The sequence below is a fragment of the Elephas maximus genome, chromosome 7 (genome assembly GCF_024166365.1).
Source record: "Elephas maximus indicus isolate mEleMax1 chromosome 7, mEleMax1 primary haplotype, whole genome shotgun sequence".
Classification (NCBI taxonomy): Eukaryota; Metazoa; Chordata; class Mammalia; order Proboscidea; family Elephantidae; genus Elephas; species Elephas maximus.
This window is the reverse complement of record NC_064825.1, coordinates 28052258-28068680: the sequence shown is the minus strand read 5'-3', so window position 1 is coordinate 28068680 and position 16423 is coordinate 28052258. Positions and strand designations below refer to the sequence as shown.

At 44.3% G+C, this 16423-nt stretch overlaps 1 protein-coding gene across 6 annotated transcripts in view; it reads left to right on the top strand.

Moving 5' to 3' along the window:
- FAT3 (FAT atypical cadherin 3) overlaps positions 1 to 15360 on the top strand; it is a 793468-nt gene extending 778108 nt beyond the window's left edge. For 4 of the 6 annotated variants that reach the window (XM_049889551.1, XM_049889553.1, XM_049889552.1 and 1 more), the window contains exons 24-28: positions 852 to 1507; positions 5641 to 5754; positions 8439 to 8498; positions 9134 to 9169; positions 9773 to 15360. In XM_049889551.1, the coding sequence (XP_049745508.1) occupies positions 852 to 1507; positions 5641 to 5754; positions 8439 to 8498; positions 9134 to 9169; positions 9773 to 10395 (1489 nt within the window). In that variant the 3' untranslated portion in view covers positions 10396 to 15360. Of the gene's footprint in view, positions 1 to 851; positions 1508 to 5640; positions 5959 to 8438; positions 8499 to 9133; positions 9170 to 9772 lie in introns of those variants that run through there. The other 2 variants (XM_049889556.1, XM_049889557.1) reach the window with 2 other exon arrangements.
- The last annotated feature ends 1063 nt before the right edge of the window (positions 15361 to 16423 follow it).

The following is a 16423-nucleotide window of genomic DNA, read 5'->3' as shown; positions in this document are numbered from 1 at the left end:
GCTCTGAGAGCTAAAAAGGTTTTGAATAAATTGGTGGCAAACTAATTTGGTGGCAAAACCCTACCAAAACTACTCTGAGGCTAATTTATCATTTTTATTTCCTCATTTAGTGTAAATATCCATGTGTTTCACTGTAGAAACACTGATATAGTTGACTAAACCAGCCCCTATGCCAGCCCTGGAGTCTCTCGGTAGTGCAAATGATTAACAGGCTCGGCTGCTCACCATAGGCTGGAGGTTTTGAGTCCACCTAGAGGAGCCTCAGATGAAAGGCCTGGCAATCCACTTTCAAAAAATCAACCATTGAAAACTCTGGAGCACAGTTCTACTCCGACACGCATGGGGTCTCCATGAGTGGAAATCAACTCAAGGACAACTGTTTTGCTGTTGTTTTATTTTTAATGACAGCAGCAGTTTGGGAGGGGGGGAGGGGGTATTATATAATTAGGTAGATATGCACTGTATGACCCTTCTAAAATTGCAGATTTTGAAGTTTTGAAACACATCTGGGCCTGTAAAACCTCTTCGGTAGCAACCGTTGTTTCTCGTCTCCTCTCCCCACTACAGCCTTTCCCCTCCCCCACCTGGGTCGAATCAGAACAACTGGGAGAGACTGGGTTCTCGGAGCGAAACATCTTAACTCATGAGGATGACTCGAAGCCACGGGTGGGCCCATAAATGCCTAAATTACCCCCTTCCCCAACACACACCATCTTTGCCATATTTCATCTGTTCCTGTTAGGTGCTTTATTTTCTTTTAAAGAGGCTAGTCTTTATTGAGCCCCAGTGTACAAGCCTCCGTCTCCAGGTCCTGATGTTTGGGAGGGACTTTGTGTGTTTTGTGGCTATAGGTGTGAAGAGGACATCAATGAGTGTGAGCGAGAGGAGTGCGAGAACGGGGGTTCTTGCGTCAACGTGTTCGGCTCTTTCCTCTGCAACTGTACGCCGGGCTACGTGGGCCAGCACTGCGGGCTGCGCCCCGTGGTGGTGCCCAACATCCAGGCCGGCCACTCCTACGTGGGGAAGGAGGAGCTCATCGGCATCGCCGTCGTCCTGTTCGTCATCTTCATCTTGATCATCCTCTTCATCGTCTTCCGCAAGAAGGTCTTCCGTAAGAACTACTCCCGCAACAACATCACGCTGGTGCAGGACCCGGCCACGGCTGCCCTGCTCAACAAGAGCAATGGTATCCAGTTCCGGAACCTGCGGGGCGGCGGGGACGGCCGCAATGTCTACCAGGAGGTGGGGCCCCCGCAGGTCCCTGTGCGCCCCATGGCCTACACTCCATGCTTCCAGAGTGACTCCAGGAGCAACCTGGATAAGATTGTGGATGGGCTGGGGGGCGAGCACCAGGAGATGACCACATTCCACCCCGAGTCACCCCGCATCCTGACAGCCAGGCGGGGCGTGGTCGTGTGCAGTGTGGCCCCCAACCTCCCTTCAGTGTCACCCTGTCGCTCGGACTGCGATTCCATCCGGAAGAGTGGCTGGGACGCAGGAACTGAAAGTGAGTGGGCAGTGGTGCCTCATCGTTTATTCCACAGGTGTTTGCGGGAATGCCCTCTGCATTCTCCATGACTTGTTCTGTCATTTAATTTTCACATCAGCCCTGAAACATCTTCACTTAGAAATGGGGAAAATGAGGCTCAGAGAGGGTAACATAAGTAACAACTAGTGAGACCAGTCAGTAGTCGATCCCAGGTCTGCCGGACCCTAAACCCACCCTCTTCTCCCAATAGCACATTAGGTGGTAAGGAAAGCTGCACCGTAACATAAGTGACCTACAGAAAGTGCGCTCTGATGGTATTTCTAGTCAGAGTGAAGACGTGAGAGAAGCAGAGGGCCATTTGAATTGGGCCATACGGGATTAAAGGATCTGGCCAGAGGAAGGTATTCCATATAGAAGGACCCTCATGATCAGAGGAAAAGCAGGTCATTCTGTTTAGCTGGAATTCAGGGTCCCCAAGACAAGAGTGTGAACCACAAGTCTAGAAAATTGGTCTGGGCCAGATGGTGGTGTTTCCCTCTCCTTTAGGCCTCACCCACTAGTATTCTAGGCACAGGAAGAGCCGCAGGTGCAAAGGCCCTGGGGTGAGAAAGAGCTTGTTGTGCTGAAGGACACAGAGGAGGAATACAATTGGAGCTTGGTGAGCACCAGGGCAGAGTCGACTCATTTTAAAAGTAACACCATTGCAGGTGTTTAAGCAGGCAAGTGGCATGATCTGATTTAGAGTTTTAAAAGATGGGTCTGGCTGATCCAAGGAGAAGAAACTGAGCAGGACCAAAGAGAGTAGGAAGCAGATAGACCAGTTAGATGGCCTCTGTAAACATCTAGGTAAGAAATGCTGGTTGTTTTCCTGCCCTAACAGCAGTCAGAATGAGACTAAGGCAACCTCTGTTACAACATCTGACTTTTCATTAGACCAAATGGCTTTATATTTGAGTAACAGCCATGCCCTAGGCAGCAGCAGTTTCTGAAGGCTATGATTACTATGGTGTATGTTGGGCTGAAGGCTGAGGAAACCAAAAAAAACCAAACCCACTGCTGTCGAGTCGATTCTGACGCATAATGACCCTATAGGACAGAGTAGAACTGCCCCACAGAGTTTCCAAGGAGCGCCTGGCAGATTCGAACTGCCGACCCTTTGGTTAGCAGCTGTAGCACTTAACCATTATGCCACAGAGGCTGAGGAAACAGGTTTCAAATGGAGTTAGAGCACATGGAGATAAAAAGTGACTTCGTGGAGGAAGGAGGCATTCTTACTGGTGTCTTTAAGCATGAGTAAGATATCTGTGAAGTCCCTGGGTGGTGCAAACAATTAAACTGCTCGACCGCTAACCAAAAGGTTGGAGGTTTGCGTCCACCCAAAGAGGACTTGGGAGAAAGGCCTGGTGACCTACTTCTGAAAAATCAGCCATTGAAAACTCTATGGAACACAGTTGTACTCTGACACACATGGGGTCACCATGAGTCAGAATCACCTAGAAGATATCTGCAGGGAAACTATTGGAGAGGGCCTTGCAGAAGAAGGAAGTAGGTTGATCAGTGTAGAGGAGCTATGAGGGGTTACTTGAGTGATGTGTGTGGTTCTGGTGTTAGGAGAGAGGTCAAGGCCAGAGGTGAAGGTTTGAACATCGTCTGCATGGGGATGGTGAAATCTCTCTGAGGGGGAGCTCACAGAAGGAGCAAGAGTGGAGAGAGGAAGGTAAAACTGGGCCTTCAAAAGAACCTTGGACAATGCCTGCATGAGGGAGGTGAGTGAAAGGGAGGGGTCAGAAAGGGAGAGAAACAGTTGCCAACAAAGAGATGAGGGACAGAGGAGAAGGCAGCTGTGCAGAGGCTGAAGGACGAGACAGTGTCAAGGGCATCAGCAGTATCAGTACTATAAAATCGTCAAGAAGGACACAGCTAGGGAAAAAAAAGAAAGAAAACTACTGAGCTCGATGCCTAGAATATTCTTAGTGATCTCAAGAGAGTTTCAGTGGCATCCTCAAAGCAGAAGCCAGATTTTGAGGGTTAAGGAGGAAGAGATTTGGTGAGAAAGCAGAGGCATCAGAAGAGCATAAAACAGTACAACTGTGTGCTGCACGATGCTGGGTCATCTCCTTAAATCCTCCCAACTGCCCCTTGTGGCACCGTTCACCAGCCCATCATTGCAAAGGGAGAAAACTGTGGCTTGACCGAGTTCAATAACTTGCCTAAGGATACATAACTAATAAGTGGAGGAGTCAGAATTCGAACGCCGTGCCTGTCAGGAGGCTGAGCATGAAGCAGGGAGAGGGATAGCAAAGGAAGAGGCTTCCTTGATGACGACAAAGGCTGAGGATCAGTTCATCCTATTTCAGTGCCGCCCCAACCATGCTGTTTGCTAATCCTGTCTTTTGGTATACAAAAACCAAACCCAACCCAGTGCTGTGGAGTCAATTCTGACTCACAGCGACTCTTTAGGACAGAGTAGAACTACCCCATAGAGTTTCCAAGAAGCGCCTGGCGGATTCGAACTGCCGACCCTTTGGTTAGCAGCTGTAGCACTTAACCACTACGCCACCAGGGTTTCCTCTTTTGGTATACACACCCATATTTTAAGTAGTTGCCCTTGGATTTTAACCTTAAATATATCCCCTTTCAAGTTATCTATAGAGTTTGACTTCACTCCAGGCTTGCCAATGCACTAGCTAATAGAAAAGCTCTTTTTTATTTAGCAATGAAAAGGTGGAGTAGTGGTTGAGCGCTGCGGCTGCTAACCAAAGGGTCAGCAGTTCAAATCTGCCAGGCGCTCCTTGGAAACTCTATGGGGTAGTTCTACTCTGCACGATAGGGTGGTTATGAGTTGGAATCGACTCAATGGCAGCAGGTAATGAACAGAAAGATTTTGACTAAATGGAGGAGTGAAGAGAGTTTTATGCCCGGCACCATATTCACGAGGTGGATCATCTGTCCTTTTCTTCCTTGTGCTCAGTGCTAAGCCAGGTGCACACCTTATGCTTTCCTGAGGCACATCTTATTTTCTGCTGTATGGCTGTTGAGAGGTGAATTTCTCCCTGCCATCTCTCTCCACTTATATTAGTTGTCTATCCAGCCCGTCATTTTGCTATGGCTTCAGCATCTGACAGCAGATGCAGAGCCACCGTGGCTGCTGCTGACATCACCCTTTGTGGAAGAAGCAGGGATTTCTGTGGCCATGAAGAACAACTGTTCCCTTGATCACAAGTCTGTCTCTTTGTACCATCATGTTCCATGATGCTTTGAGGCAGTTCCTGGTGATCATCTCCCTCCCTGCCCCCCACACTTCGTAATGTGATGGCTTTATTTCCAGAATCTACCTCAGGCCAAAACTCAGATTTCCCCCCAAAGTATTGTTGGGTTTTTATGGAATACATTTCCTTCTTTGTTAAGCAAGGCAGAGGTAGCTGGCAAGACAATCTCTGGATGACTAATTCGTTTTTCACTTGACAACCTCAAGATATGGGCTGTTTTATTGCTTCTTTTAGTCCATCAAATAAGAAAGTAGCCCCATAGAATGTGTGTGTGTGTGTGTGTGTGTGTGTGTGTGTTGCTCAGGCTGTGTGTGTACTAGCAAAGAGGGAGGAAGTGTGTGCACAAGACCACATCCATACCATTGACTGCCCCCACGCAGAACGCTGTCATTCCCAAAAATAATGCGACGCTGCCCTCTAGAAGGCCAAGCTGAAAACTCCACTCGCTCCCCAGAGAAGGAATTTAGGATAAATGTAATGGCATTCTTGCCTATAAAATATTTAATCTCATTTAACCTGGTGTTGACACCACATCGGTTCGTGTAAATGATTTAAATTAACTCTGAATGGCAAAGCCACTTCATCCTCGCTTCACTCTTCCCTTCGTCACTTTGCTTCGAGGAGGGAATAGCTACATCCGGCTGTCAGCTATTTGGAAGCTCATTTACCAAGGGTTAAGGGCTTCGAATCCATGATGTAAATCACTTGATTGACAGACCTTTGCCCCCAAAGGCACAATCAGTTTTCTATTGTGAGGCTAAATGATTTTCTCCAAGCCAATGAAAGAGCCAGCCCAGAGACGTGAACTCTGGAAGGGCAGGGCTGGAAATTTGCACAGGGTAACTAGTGTCATTTCTGCTTTCTCTGTGGCTGTCCATGAAGACAAAGGAGTTGATGACTCCGGAGAAGTAACCTGCTTTGCGGGCAGTAATAAAGGCAGCAACTCAGAGGTTCAGTCGCTCAGCTCCTTCCAATCGGATTCCGGTGATGACAATGGTAAGTAGTCATCAGATTTTGCTTCATGGGGATGTTTTGCTTCCTGCGCTGGCAGACACTGGTGGGGAGGAAGGTGATGCAACCAGCTTAGTTAGTCAAGCCTTTTGATGGACTTCATTACTGGAGTGTCTTTGCTGAAGATGCACTATGGATCTGCAGCTAGGAGCAGGTCTGCAGAGCTGCCTCAGGGGTTGATGAAGTTACCTTGGCCCTCCAGTAATAAGTCCTCTTTGATCTGGTTCACGATGGAGCTACCTCATCTCAAATAACGCTCTCTAGCGAACAGCGCACTTTATTTCTTTGTTTAGTTTTACTGGTGATCTCTTCCCTCTTCACATCCAACCTCCCATCATTAGAAATCAGTTCTACTAATTTCTTCCTTCCCACGGGACAAGTTCCATCGTCATTCATCTGAACTCTCCTTATCCTTTAAGGCTCCTTGGGTGGTGTACACAGTTAAGCACTTGGCTACTAGATGAAAGGTTGGTGGTTCAATCCCACCCAGAGGCACCTCAGGAGGCAGACCTGGGGATCTGCTTCCAAAAGCTCACAGCCATGAAAACTCTATGGAGCACAGTTCTACTCAGAAACACGTGAGGTCGCCGTGAGTTGGAATTGATTTAACAGCAACTGGTGTCATCCTTTGGCAACATGGCCTGGAGAATCTACTAAAAGCTATGGATCAGGTCCTTAGAAAAATGCACACACACCCAAAATGTTGCATGCAATTCTATATGACTCATGGGCCTCACTGACACTCCAAAGCTGCTCCCTCTACCTCTTATGAATCTATGTTTATAGAGAAGGTTCTAATGATGGACTGGGTTTTCTGAGCTGAGGAGTCAGCTTTGGAGGATGTGTTGGTCTCCCCAGAGCAAGGAAGGAGAGCAGAAATGGTCATAAACAGTGAGAGATTACCAATTTCAAGTAGTCATCCACAGAGACAGGCAGCCTTACTCCAGTCTATACATTAGGTCATCTTATTTATCAGCAATTAGCAAAAATTGGATGTTTATTAATATGTGTAATCATTCACCCCATAAACCCTTGCTGAGTTTCTCCTGTGTGCCAAACCCTATGCTGGGCATGGGGAGTACAACATGAAAAGAACATTGTCCTTGCACCCCAGGTAAATAAAGGAACAAGTGAGTTCTGAGACCAGAGAAGCAACTGGGCAAGTAAAATACTCTAGCTCTGCAATCCCCCTGGCCCCAAATCCCTTCCACCTCCTACCCTAATACTTGGAGCTCCTGAGAGGTGCAGAAGCCTATGTCTCCTGCTGCTGGAATAATAAACCATATAACAGTGAATTTCTTCTGACCATTTTCTAAGTGAGGATAATGGCCCACCTCCAGATCTTTGTGCTGCCTTTTTTTCTCAGCCCCAGCCAGAAGAAGATCTGTAACTGATTTTCATTTTATGTGGAAGCAACCGAGAACATAGTTTCCAAACTCTAGGTACCAGCTCCAGCAATGATGCCTGCTTGACTGTTCTCACCCATACTTGACCTTTCATGCTTAGCATTCTGGTTGGTCCCAACTAAAGCGAATCGTGTTAGGAATTTTCAACAAATTACTTTATATCCTAATCGCCTCTCTACAAGCTGCTGGTATCAGGTGCTTCTTGTTGTTTTTGTGTGCCATCCAGTTGATTCCAGCTCATAGGCACCCTATAGAACAGGGTAGAACTGCCCCATAGGATTTCCAAGGCTGTAATCTTTTTGTAAGCGGACTGCCAAATCTTTCTTTCTCTATTGGACCAGCTTGTGGGTTCAAACCACTGACCTTTCAGTTAGCAGCTGGGTGCTTAACCACTGAGCCACCAGAGCTCCTTATCAGGTGCTTAGGCAACCCATATACTTATTGCCATCAAGTCAATTTCCACTCATGGCAGCCTCATGTGTTGCAGATTAGACCTGTACTCTATAGGGTTTTCATAGCTATGACTTTTCAGAAATAGATCACCAGGCTTTTCTTCCAAGATGCCCCTGGGTGGGTTCAACTTCCAATCTTTCAATTAATAGCCCAGCACTTAACCATTTCTGCCACCCAGGGACCTCTAAGGCAATCCACATAGACCACAGAAATTTTCCTGGATTGTAACTGTTTGAGAGACCAAATACTGATTTCTGTCCACACTTAGACCCAGGAACACGTTAGGTAGGAGCTGGGCCTTGAGTCATTTTAGGCTATGGGGAGCATTGTGTGAGTGTGAAGCTGTCACACCTACAGAGGTTTTCCTCCACCACTGGCATTTGGACACGGGTTTGGATAGCATGACTGACAAATAATTATCCCTGGGAATAGTGACATCTTCTTCTGAGAGCCTGTGGGAATTGCTAATGAGAAACTAGCATGAGCAAGATGACCCACTGCCTTCCACTGGGCTGGTCAGTGTGTATTTATGGCCCAGAAGGCCCTGCCAATCATGCCTTTCAGGAAGACCGGCTCCCAGTTTGCTGCCATTTATTTCCCTTCCATTCCAGGAATTCTCGGGACTCCCTAGATGGAAGTGTCCATTGAAGCACTGCCTAATGATAGGATTGTGGGAAAGCTTTGGGTGTTTACATGTTGCGTCTTTGTTGTTGCTGTTGTTGGTAAAAGAAGTTAGCATATGTTTAAAATACACAACTAACCTGAAGTTGTCCTTCCCCCTCCTTCTCGCCTGCTTTTCCTGACCACAAGCATCCATAGTGACTGTCATTCAGCTTGTCAACAATGTAGTTGACAATATAGAAAATGAAGGTATTTACTTTTTTTTTTCCATAGCATGTCTTTGTCTAAAGAAGTATCCGTGTGGAAATTTTGATTCCTTATTACTTTAGACTAGAGGTGATTTTAGTCAAGTGGCAACAGAGGGAGCAGTAAACAGGTGGTTTCAAATGAGACACTGGTTGTTTATTGATTAAATTTTACAATGTTGAAAAAACAACTAGTTTGTAATGTTTAAAATATTGGGCAACTCTTTTTTTTTTTTTTTTAAATCCCTTCCAAGAGAAGAGGACCCAGTTAGTTGGCATCCAGATTAATACTAACTTCATTCTTAGAATTGACATGTTATTCATTGCACACGTACCGTGTGCTGGGAACACTTAACTAATAATCATTCATAGTGACAATATTATGGGGATTGATTTTATTAGCGCCTTAATGAGACTACGGCCTGGTATGGATGGAATTTATTTTTTTATTTCCTAAATAACAATGGAAAGAATTTTAAAAAGCTAAAATTAGTCATAGCATAGACCTTTCAGAACATATTTTTGTTTTAGTTTCTGGTTTGTTTGTTTGTTTGTTTGAAGTCATTTAAAATGTTCTATTTTATCCCTCTGTACATGGCTTGGATTGTCAGTCTTACTTTTCACTTTATATCTAAACAGTGTCTGTCATGGATCAAGGACAGAACTACAACCGAGGTGACTCTGCCAAGACTCCAACATAACATTTTATTTATGCATTTTGATTTGCTGAGTCCATTCTTACCCTTTCCTTCTTCCCCCATCCTTTCTGAGTTCTTTGATCTGAATTTTGCATGCTCCAGGTGTCTCGTGTGCTCAGTACTGAGGTGAAAGCCCCACCAGCTAGAGTTCCTCCCCCAGCCTTGTCCCCTGTGTGTGACTCATCCACTTGCCTGCAAATGCCCCTGCCCTCTGTGGTCCATGGTCCAACTGGTTCTCTCTCCATGAGCATGCTGCCAGCCTTGCTCTGCACATAGCGTGTGGATAGGGAGAGGGGTGGGGTGGGAGCCCTAGAATTTTGTTCTTCAGCACATCCTTGCTGGCCAACTCGCATGGCTCGATGTGAGGCTCTGCAACAGCCAAGCACCATCTCAGGGCTGCCATCACCTTTTCTCCCCTGCCCCTGTGGTAGGCCCTTGTAAGGAGTACATGGATGACCCTGGCTTCTTAGGGTCCCTTGGATGTTAGGAATTGCATGTCAGGTCCCTTCTCTTCCTTTCTCCCTGTCCTGCCTCCACTCCAGCCTGGAGGAAGTTAACTGTCTTGGCTTTTCTCTCACAGCCTATCATTGGGATACCTCTGACTGGATGCCGGGGGCCCGCCTGTCGGACATAGAGGAAGTCCCCAACTATGAGAACCAGGATGGAGGCTCTGCACACCAGGGCAGCACACGGGAGCTGGAGAGCGATTACTACCTGGGCGGCTATGACATCGACAGCGAATACCCACCCCCTCATGAAGAGGAATTCTTGAGTCAGGACCAGCTGCCCCCTCCCCTGCCAGAGGACTTCCCGGACCACTATGAGGCCCTGCCACCCTCGCAGCCTGTCTCACTGGCCAGCACACTGAGTCCAGACTGCAGGAGAAGGCCACAGTTCCATCCCAGCCAGTACCTCCCTCCTCACCCGTTCCCCAACGAAACAGATCTGGTAGGCCCGCCTGCTGGCTGTGAATTTAGTACTTTTGCCGTGAGCATGAACCAGGGCACAGAGGCCACGGGACCAGCAGACAGTGTGTCTTTACCCTTGCACAATTCCAGAGGCACCTCGTCCTCGGATGTGTCAGCCACCTGCGGCTTTGACGATTCCGAGGTAGCCATGAGCGACTATGAGAGCGTGGGGGAGCTCAGCCTCGCCAGCCTTCACATTCCATTTATCGAGACTCAGCACCAGACCCAAGTGTAGGGGACACATCTCAGGTGCTCTGCGCTGTTTGTTACAGAAAAGTCGAAGGAAATTGGCTGGGCTCATGTCTCAATGGAGAGTGGTCTGTTGAGCAAGAAGGAAATACTGTATTTTCTGCTAGGAACTTCTTCCCAAGTAATACAGTCACAAGCAAGCCCAATTCCAATTGGGTGAAAACGAAAGGCTCAGAAATTGTTCCTGAGAGGTAACTGAGAACCCTTGCAGTACAGACGTATCTTCGTCGCAAAGAAGGCATACTGAGTTTTCAAAGGGAGAAAAATGATTTCACCCACTAAGTTACATGGTAGCTCTTTGATGGCTTTGTACAGTATTGTGCCCTGGAAAGTGTTAGAGCTTCAGTCCGGCAGTATTATTAACTGGCAACAATCAAAGAGGCATTGTTGCATGTAATGTTGAGCCAATAGCGGGGTGGGGAGTGAAAAAAGTAGTTATGATTGTTGGAAAGTCAGTCTCTTAGGTAAAAGACAAGAGGAACAAATATTATTAAACCAACAAGAAAATGGGCTGAAGCCTTTAAAATCAACTCTATTTTTTTTTTAATAAGCTGCACAATTTTCAGCTATAAAACTAGGTTTGAGTAACATGTTTACTGTGCTCAATTATTTCTGCTTGTTTGTTTGTTTTAAGCATCCAATATAATATAGTTGGGTTTTATGATCTTTGAGAAAGGTATCCATGAAGAGCAATGTGAGGATATTTGGGTGCCATTTTGAGGGTGGGGGAGAAGGTTAACATTGTTTGAACATTAGAAAGAGTGCGATTATCTGGTTTTTTGTTTGTTTTTTTTTTTTTTCTGTTAGATATTCCTGGCTGGAACTGCAATTTTAACATTGCTACAGAAATTGGCCTTTGTTCTTGAGAATCAGAAAATGAAAAAAAAAAAAAAAAACTAGTGTATTGTTATATAAAATGAGAGCTATTTAAAAGGTTAAGCAGAATTCACAAATTCAGAAAAACACATATATAATATTTTCAGAGTTTTCAGGCTGGATAATCACATTTCTTGATAATGCAGGTAAAAGGTGCTTGTTATTCTAAATTGATAACGTCACTATAAATGCAATTATGTTTAAAAAAAAGTAGACTTGTTGTTGTGTAGAAATTATAATAGTGTCTGTGTGTGGGCCTACGTACAACTGTGTACTTGCACTCAATAGGGCTGCTCTTGAGGAAGGCTGACGTGAAGGCTTTGGTATATGGACCATGTTGAAAACCCTGCCGATGCGGCAGAACTTCCAATTACTCTGATCTCTATGTTTTGTTTTGTTTTGTTTTTCTATGTGACGTTAGGGAAACACCAGATGCCATATTTTTACTCCGGTTCACTTGACTTTATTTTGGTACTGCCATTTATATTAACACAAAGCAAAACTGTCCTTTTTAAAAACAGTATTTTATTATAATTGTCCAGTTCTAAATTCTACTTGAAAAATATGTAATGTTTAATTATACCCTGGGGTTCTCCTCTCATCTGACATACAGGCTTTGGCCATGGATTTGCAAAATTGACAGGAGAAATTATTCCACTGGAAATACAGTAACACACTACTCAAAACTTCAGGCTGACAAGTTGAGTGAAAGACTTTCCTCTTTTGCTTCAATCACATTATGGCCGCATGTGCGGTGACCATGGTAAATAAATGCATATTTGCACTATCTGCTTAATGAGCAAATCTCTGTGTCCACAGTTTCAGATGACATATGGCATTGGTGTGTAAATTGTACTGTTCCAAGTCTGCCTATCGTCCACTCAGACATATTTTTAGTTGTTTCAATTGCATTTAATCCACTTACATCTTTGTAAGAGTCAGTGTTTCTGAACCGTTCCTTTGCATTCCTGAGTAAGTGGACACACACTTGACAGGTTTTTCAGCCTTTCTCCTCTTCCTGTCTCTTGGTCAGACCTCCTCACAGAGGTATTATCCGCACCGTGGTCTTGAAATAAATGAATTTCACTAAGGCTGCTTTCGAGAATAAAGTTTTTGGTACTTTTCTTATGTAAGAAGCATATCTGCAAGAATCACGGAGAAAATGACAAACTAATGGTCCAGAATAGAATCACTGTTACACTTTTAATAAGGCAATGACATAAAAACCATCAAAGTGAAACCAACAATTCATTCCTTGCCCCCAGGAAATATTAGATCAAGAGTAATGCCTATGAGTTACCACTGCTTACACAGCGTCTCTTCGAGGGAGAATGCCTGACTGACGCAGTAACGAAGGAATAAATAGATCCTAACGCATCTGTGAAATCACGGAAGAAAATCACGCCACTCTTTGCTCTGACCTATATAAAATACCTCTTTCTTCGGAATATCACCGCCTGATTTTCTACTGCAGAGTATCTCTGCAGCTGTATGTATACCAGACAAGGATGTGGCATTATCTTTAAATATCGTATCTCTTCACTTTTTGGAAAAATAGATTCCCCTATAGATTAAGAAATGGTTTGTAGTGAGGCCAAGATGGAGTCAGGTGGGATGACTGCCGATTCAAAGAGCTAGAAGGAAACAAGTTCTGCTAGTCCAGTCCCTTAATTTTATAAAAGAGGAAACAAACCCAGAGAGGGGAAGGGACTTGCCTATGGTTACACAGGAAGTTAAGTGGCTGAACAGGGACCAGAACCTGTCCAGTTGGCTGATATTCTTTCTACATAACACTACTCACCACTAACTGCCTTGGGCGTGGCAGCCACCTGCTTCTGCTAGACTTTCCACCTGCCTGTCATTGATGTTTCTTTGCAGGCCATCTAGCAAGGTCACAGTTACAGAATTCACACATTTCTTTGGACATTTATCAAAATGCTACTTTTGCCAAATGGAAGTTTTCTAAAATGGGGGTGGAATGATCATTATACAACTGGACTCAGACCAGTTACACACAGTGATGAAATTTTGATTTTAATATCCCTCACTGGGTACAGTTTTGGTTTTCTTTCTTTTTTTTTTTTTCTTACCTGTCTCAGTTTTGGTTCCTACCCTGCCACCCTAATGAACCACATGGAAAATACTTAAGCCGATTGTTGCGTTTCCCTTTTTCTAACATGTGCTACCTCCTGGGAGCCATTTTTCCATAACCTGTTGTAGGCACTTTACCTGTATTGCACACATTATGGTTAGGTTGAGGGTAGGTGGATTGTTGGTATTTGTCATATAATAAGTAGAAGCCATAGGGTAGCAAAAGATGAATAAAAGTAGGTGTTCGACTTACTCCCTTTCCTCTATGAGTATTTGGCTGATAGATTCCTTCTGCATCAGCTTTCTATATACCCATGAAATGCCATTCTAGAAAACATAGTGATATGAGTAGGTCAAATCCATGCATCTGAGGTTTAATCTATCGGAGAATCAGTGTTAAGGCCTGGAAAGGGAATGTATAATGCATTCTTGAAACTTACTTGGAACTGCCCCTTGGAATTACTAGCACAGTCTGGAAAAAAAAAAGTAAAATATATATTCTGTTGACCCCTCCTACTTATTCCCATAAAACCCAACCTGCTGCCTCCCCTAATGCCGAGTCTACACAATCAAAGTCAGGGAAATTAAGAAAAGAGATTATCAAAATAAATCATTTAAGAACCAGAAAACACTTTCAGGTGAAATAATTCAGGAAGATCAAGTGTTCGTTTTGCATGGATTGTCAAGATAATTGTCTGGCCTCTTCACTCCGCTGCTCTCTCTGCACATAGATATGGCTAAGGTGGTTAGTCTGTCATGTTTTATGTTTTCAGTTTCAAACTATAGGAAATGGAGATTGGAGGAGGCATTTCTTCTGTGTCTTATTTCGTGTGGCCTTTGAGAAGGCGGTTATGTATCTTTGCTGGTTTGTGTCCTGCAACGTTCAACTGCACATTATTCTGATGAAAATCCACAATGTCTTTAAGCCTCTGGCTATGGAATTGTGGGGCTTAAAGTCACCGTTTGTGGGTTTGCCATCAGTTACTATTTAGCCAGCTGGCTAAGTGATAGGAAAAGAATAAGATATTTCTTTCCTTATGTAATAATGAAAAGCAATAATTACAAGTATGTAATATTACACAAAGGCCATAATTAGTCTCTTCCAGTGTTTAGGATGCACTAAAAAATCGTAGTCATTTGGAGTGTTTGGACCCGTTAGTCTGTACCGTAGTACCCTTGCAACAAACCAATACCTGAATTGTTACTATTTCACAATTTTATAAGCCCATACTACTGCATTTCGGGAAGTGACAAATGTGTTTGGAAATGGAAGCAGTTCTTTTTTAAGCACTGTATCAGAAAGGTTGTCTTGTAAATTTACCTGTTGCAAACAGGCTGGTTTGTAAAAGATGTATGTTTTGGTGTTTAAGATGTTTATAAAATTGTATATAATGGTTTTGATTTTCCAGGCTTTTGTAGATAACTGCATTTGATGCCTATCAGGATGCTTTAATTTGGGGAGGGGGGCAGGGGTAGGAGGTGTCAAATAGAATTCTAAGTCATCCAAGCTTTTGGTCTGTAAACTTTGAGGTAACTACACACACAAAAAGAGGATTTTAGATTTGCAAACAATGTTGTTTAATCATTTCAAACTGTACCGTAACCTTCCTTTGGTTCTACTGTTTTAACTTTTTCCGTTTTCAAGAAAATGTTATCGACTTTTTTTTTGAAATGAGTGTGTTCTGCCCAGTTACTAAGTACTTGATTTTTATACCATTGCAAATTCAGAATGAGACGTTTCATTTCTTCACACACACACACACATGCACACTCACCTGAACTTGCACACACATCAGACACCAAATCTTATGCAAAGGGGAAAGAGACACTTAAAGTGAGTCTTGTCCCTGATGGAAATGGATTGTTCCTGCATATATTGCCATTGGCAGTATCCAGTCTTGTGTTCCTTTTCTAAAAAAATGAAAAAAGAAAAAAAAAAAGACAGCCAAAAATAAATAAATAAAAGTCCCAACAGTGTACAGGTTTGTAACTGCCAAAATTTGATGGTTAAAACAAGTTTTCAAGTAAAAAAAAAGAAAAAAATAGCAACTGTGTTCTTGACTCTTTTTAAGCGTTTCTTTTTACTTGTCTTTAGTTAATGGCTTACATGGCCCTTACAAGGTCATCCTACAGTCCATGGTGGAAAGATCAAGCATGCTCTTTAATCCTGTTGTTTGATGCCCTCAAGTCCATTGTGACTCATAGTGACCCCACGTGACAGTATAACTGCCCCACAGAGTTTTCGAGACTATAGTCTTTATGGGAGCAGACCACCAGGTCCTTCCTCCACAGAGCTGCCGGGGGGTTGAACCATGAACCTTTTGGCTGGTCAGCAGCTAGGTGCATAACCACTGCATCATCAGGGGTCCTTCTTTAGTCCTAGCCTGCGTCTTAAACAGAGGAGTCTCTGGTCTGAGAGCTTCCCCCAGAGCTTTAGGGGTGGGCGTGGTGTTTTCAGGGACTCTTGACCTCCAGAAAGTCATCCATTTGTTCTGGATGGCCTCTGTTGGAATCTTCTGTAACTTCATACTGGGCGCATACCTGTGGGGGTTTTTCGTGATACAAATAATGAAAACGGTGCTGGAGGCTTGAATAAGGGTCATTAAGTCCTACCTCCCTAAAAATCTCTGTTAACCAAAGCCCTGCCCCTTCTAGGCAATGTCTCCAATACTTGCTCCTTTCTCTCAAAAAAAAAAAAAAAAAAGGCTTAATTAGTAGTTAACTATTCCTCCAAAAACCACCAGAAAATTTTGCATATGAGGTTAAAATATATACAGGAGGGTTGAGGGGGTAAGTGGACTGAAACCAATAATCTAAAGAGGAAGTGATGTCACAAGACGTTAGCCTGGGACCAGGAAGGACTCCGGAAGGGGCAGAGCACCCCTTTGGCTTACCTTGGTAAGGCAGTGCTGGCTCTAAGAGTCACACTGGTTTCCCTGCTGTGAGGAGGCACTTCCTTAGGCCACAGGAGCTGCACTGGAGTGGGCCATGCCTGCAGCCAGCAACAGCACTCCACCTGCCCCACCTGACCAGGATCCCAGTGCCAT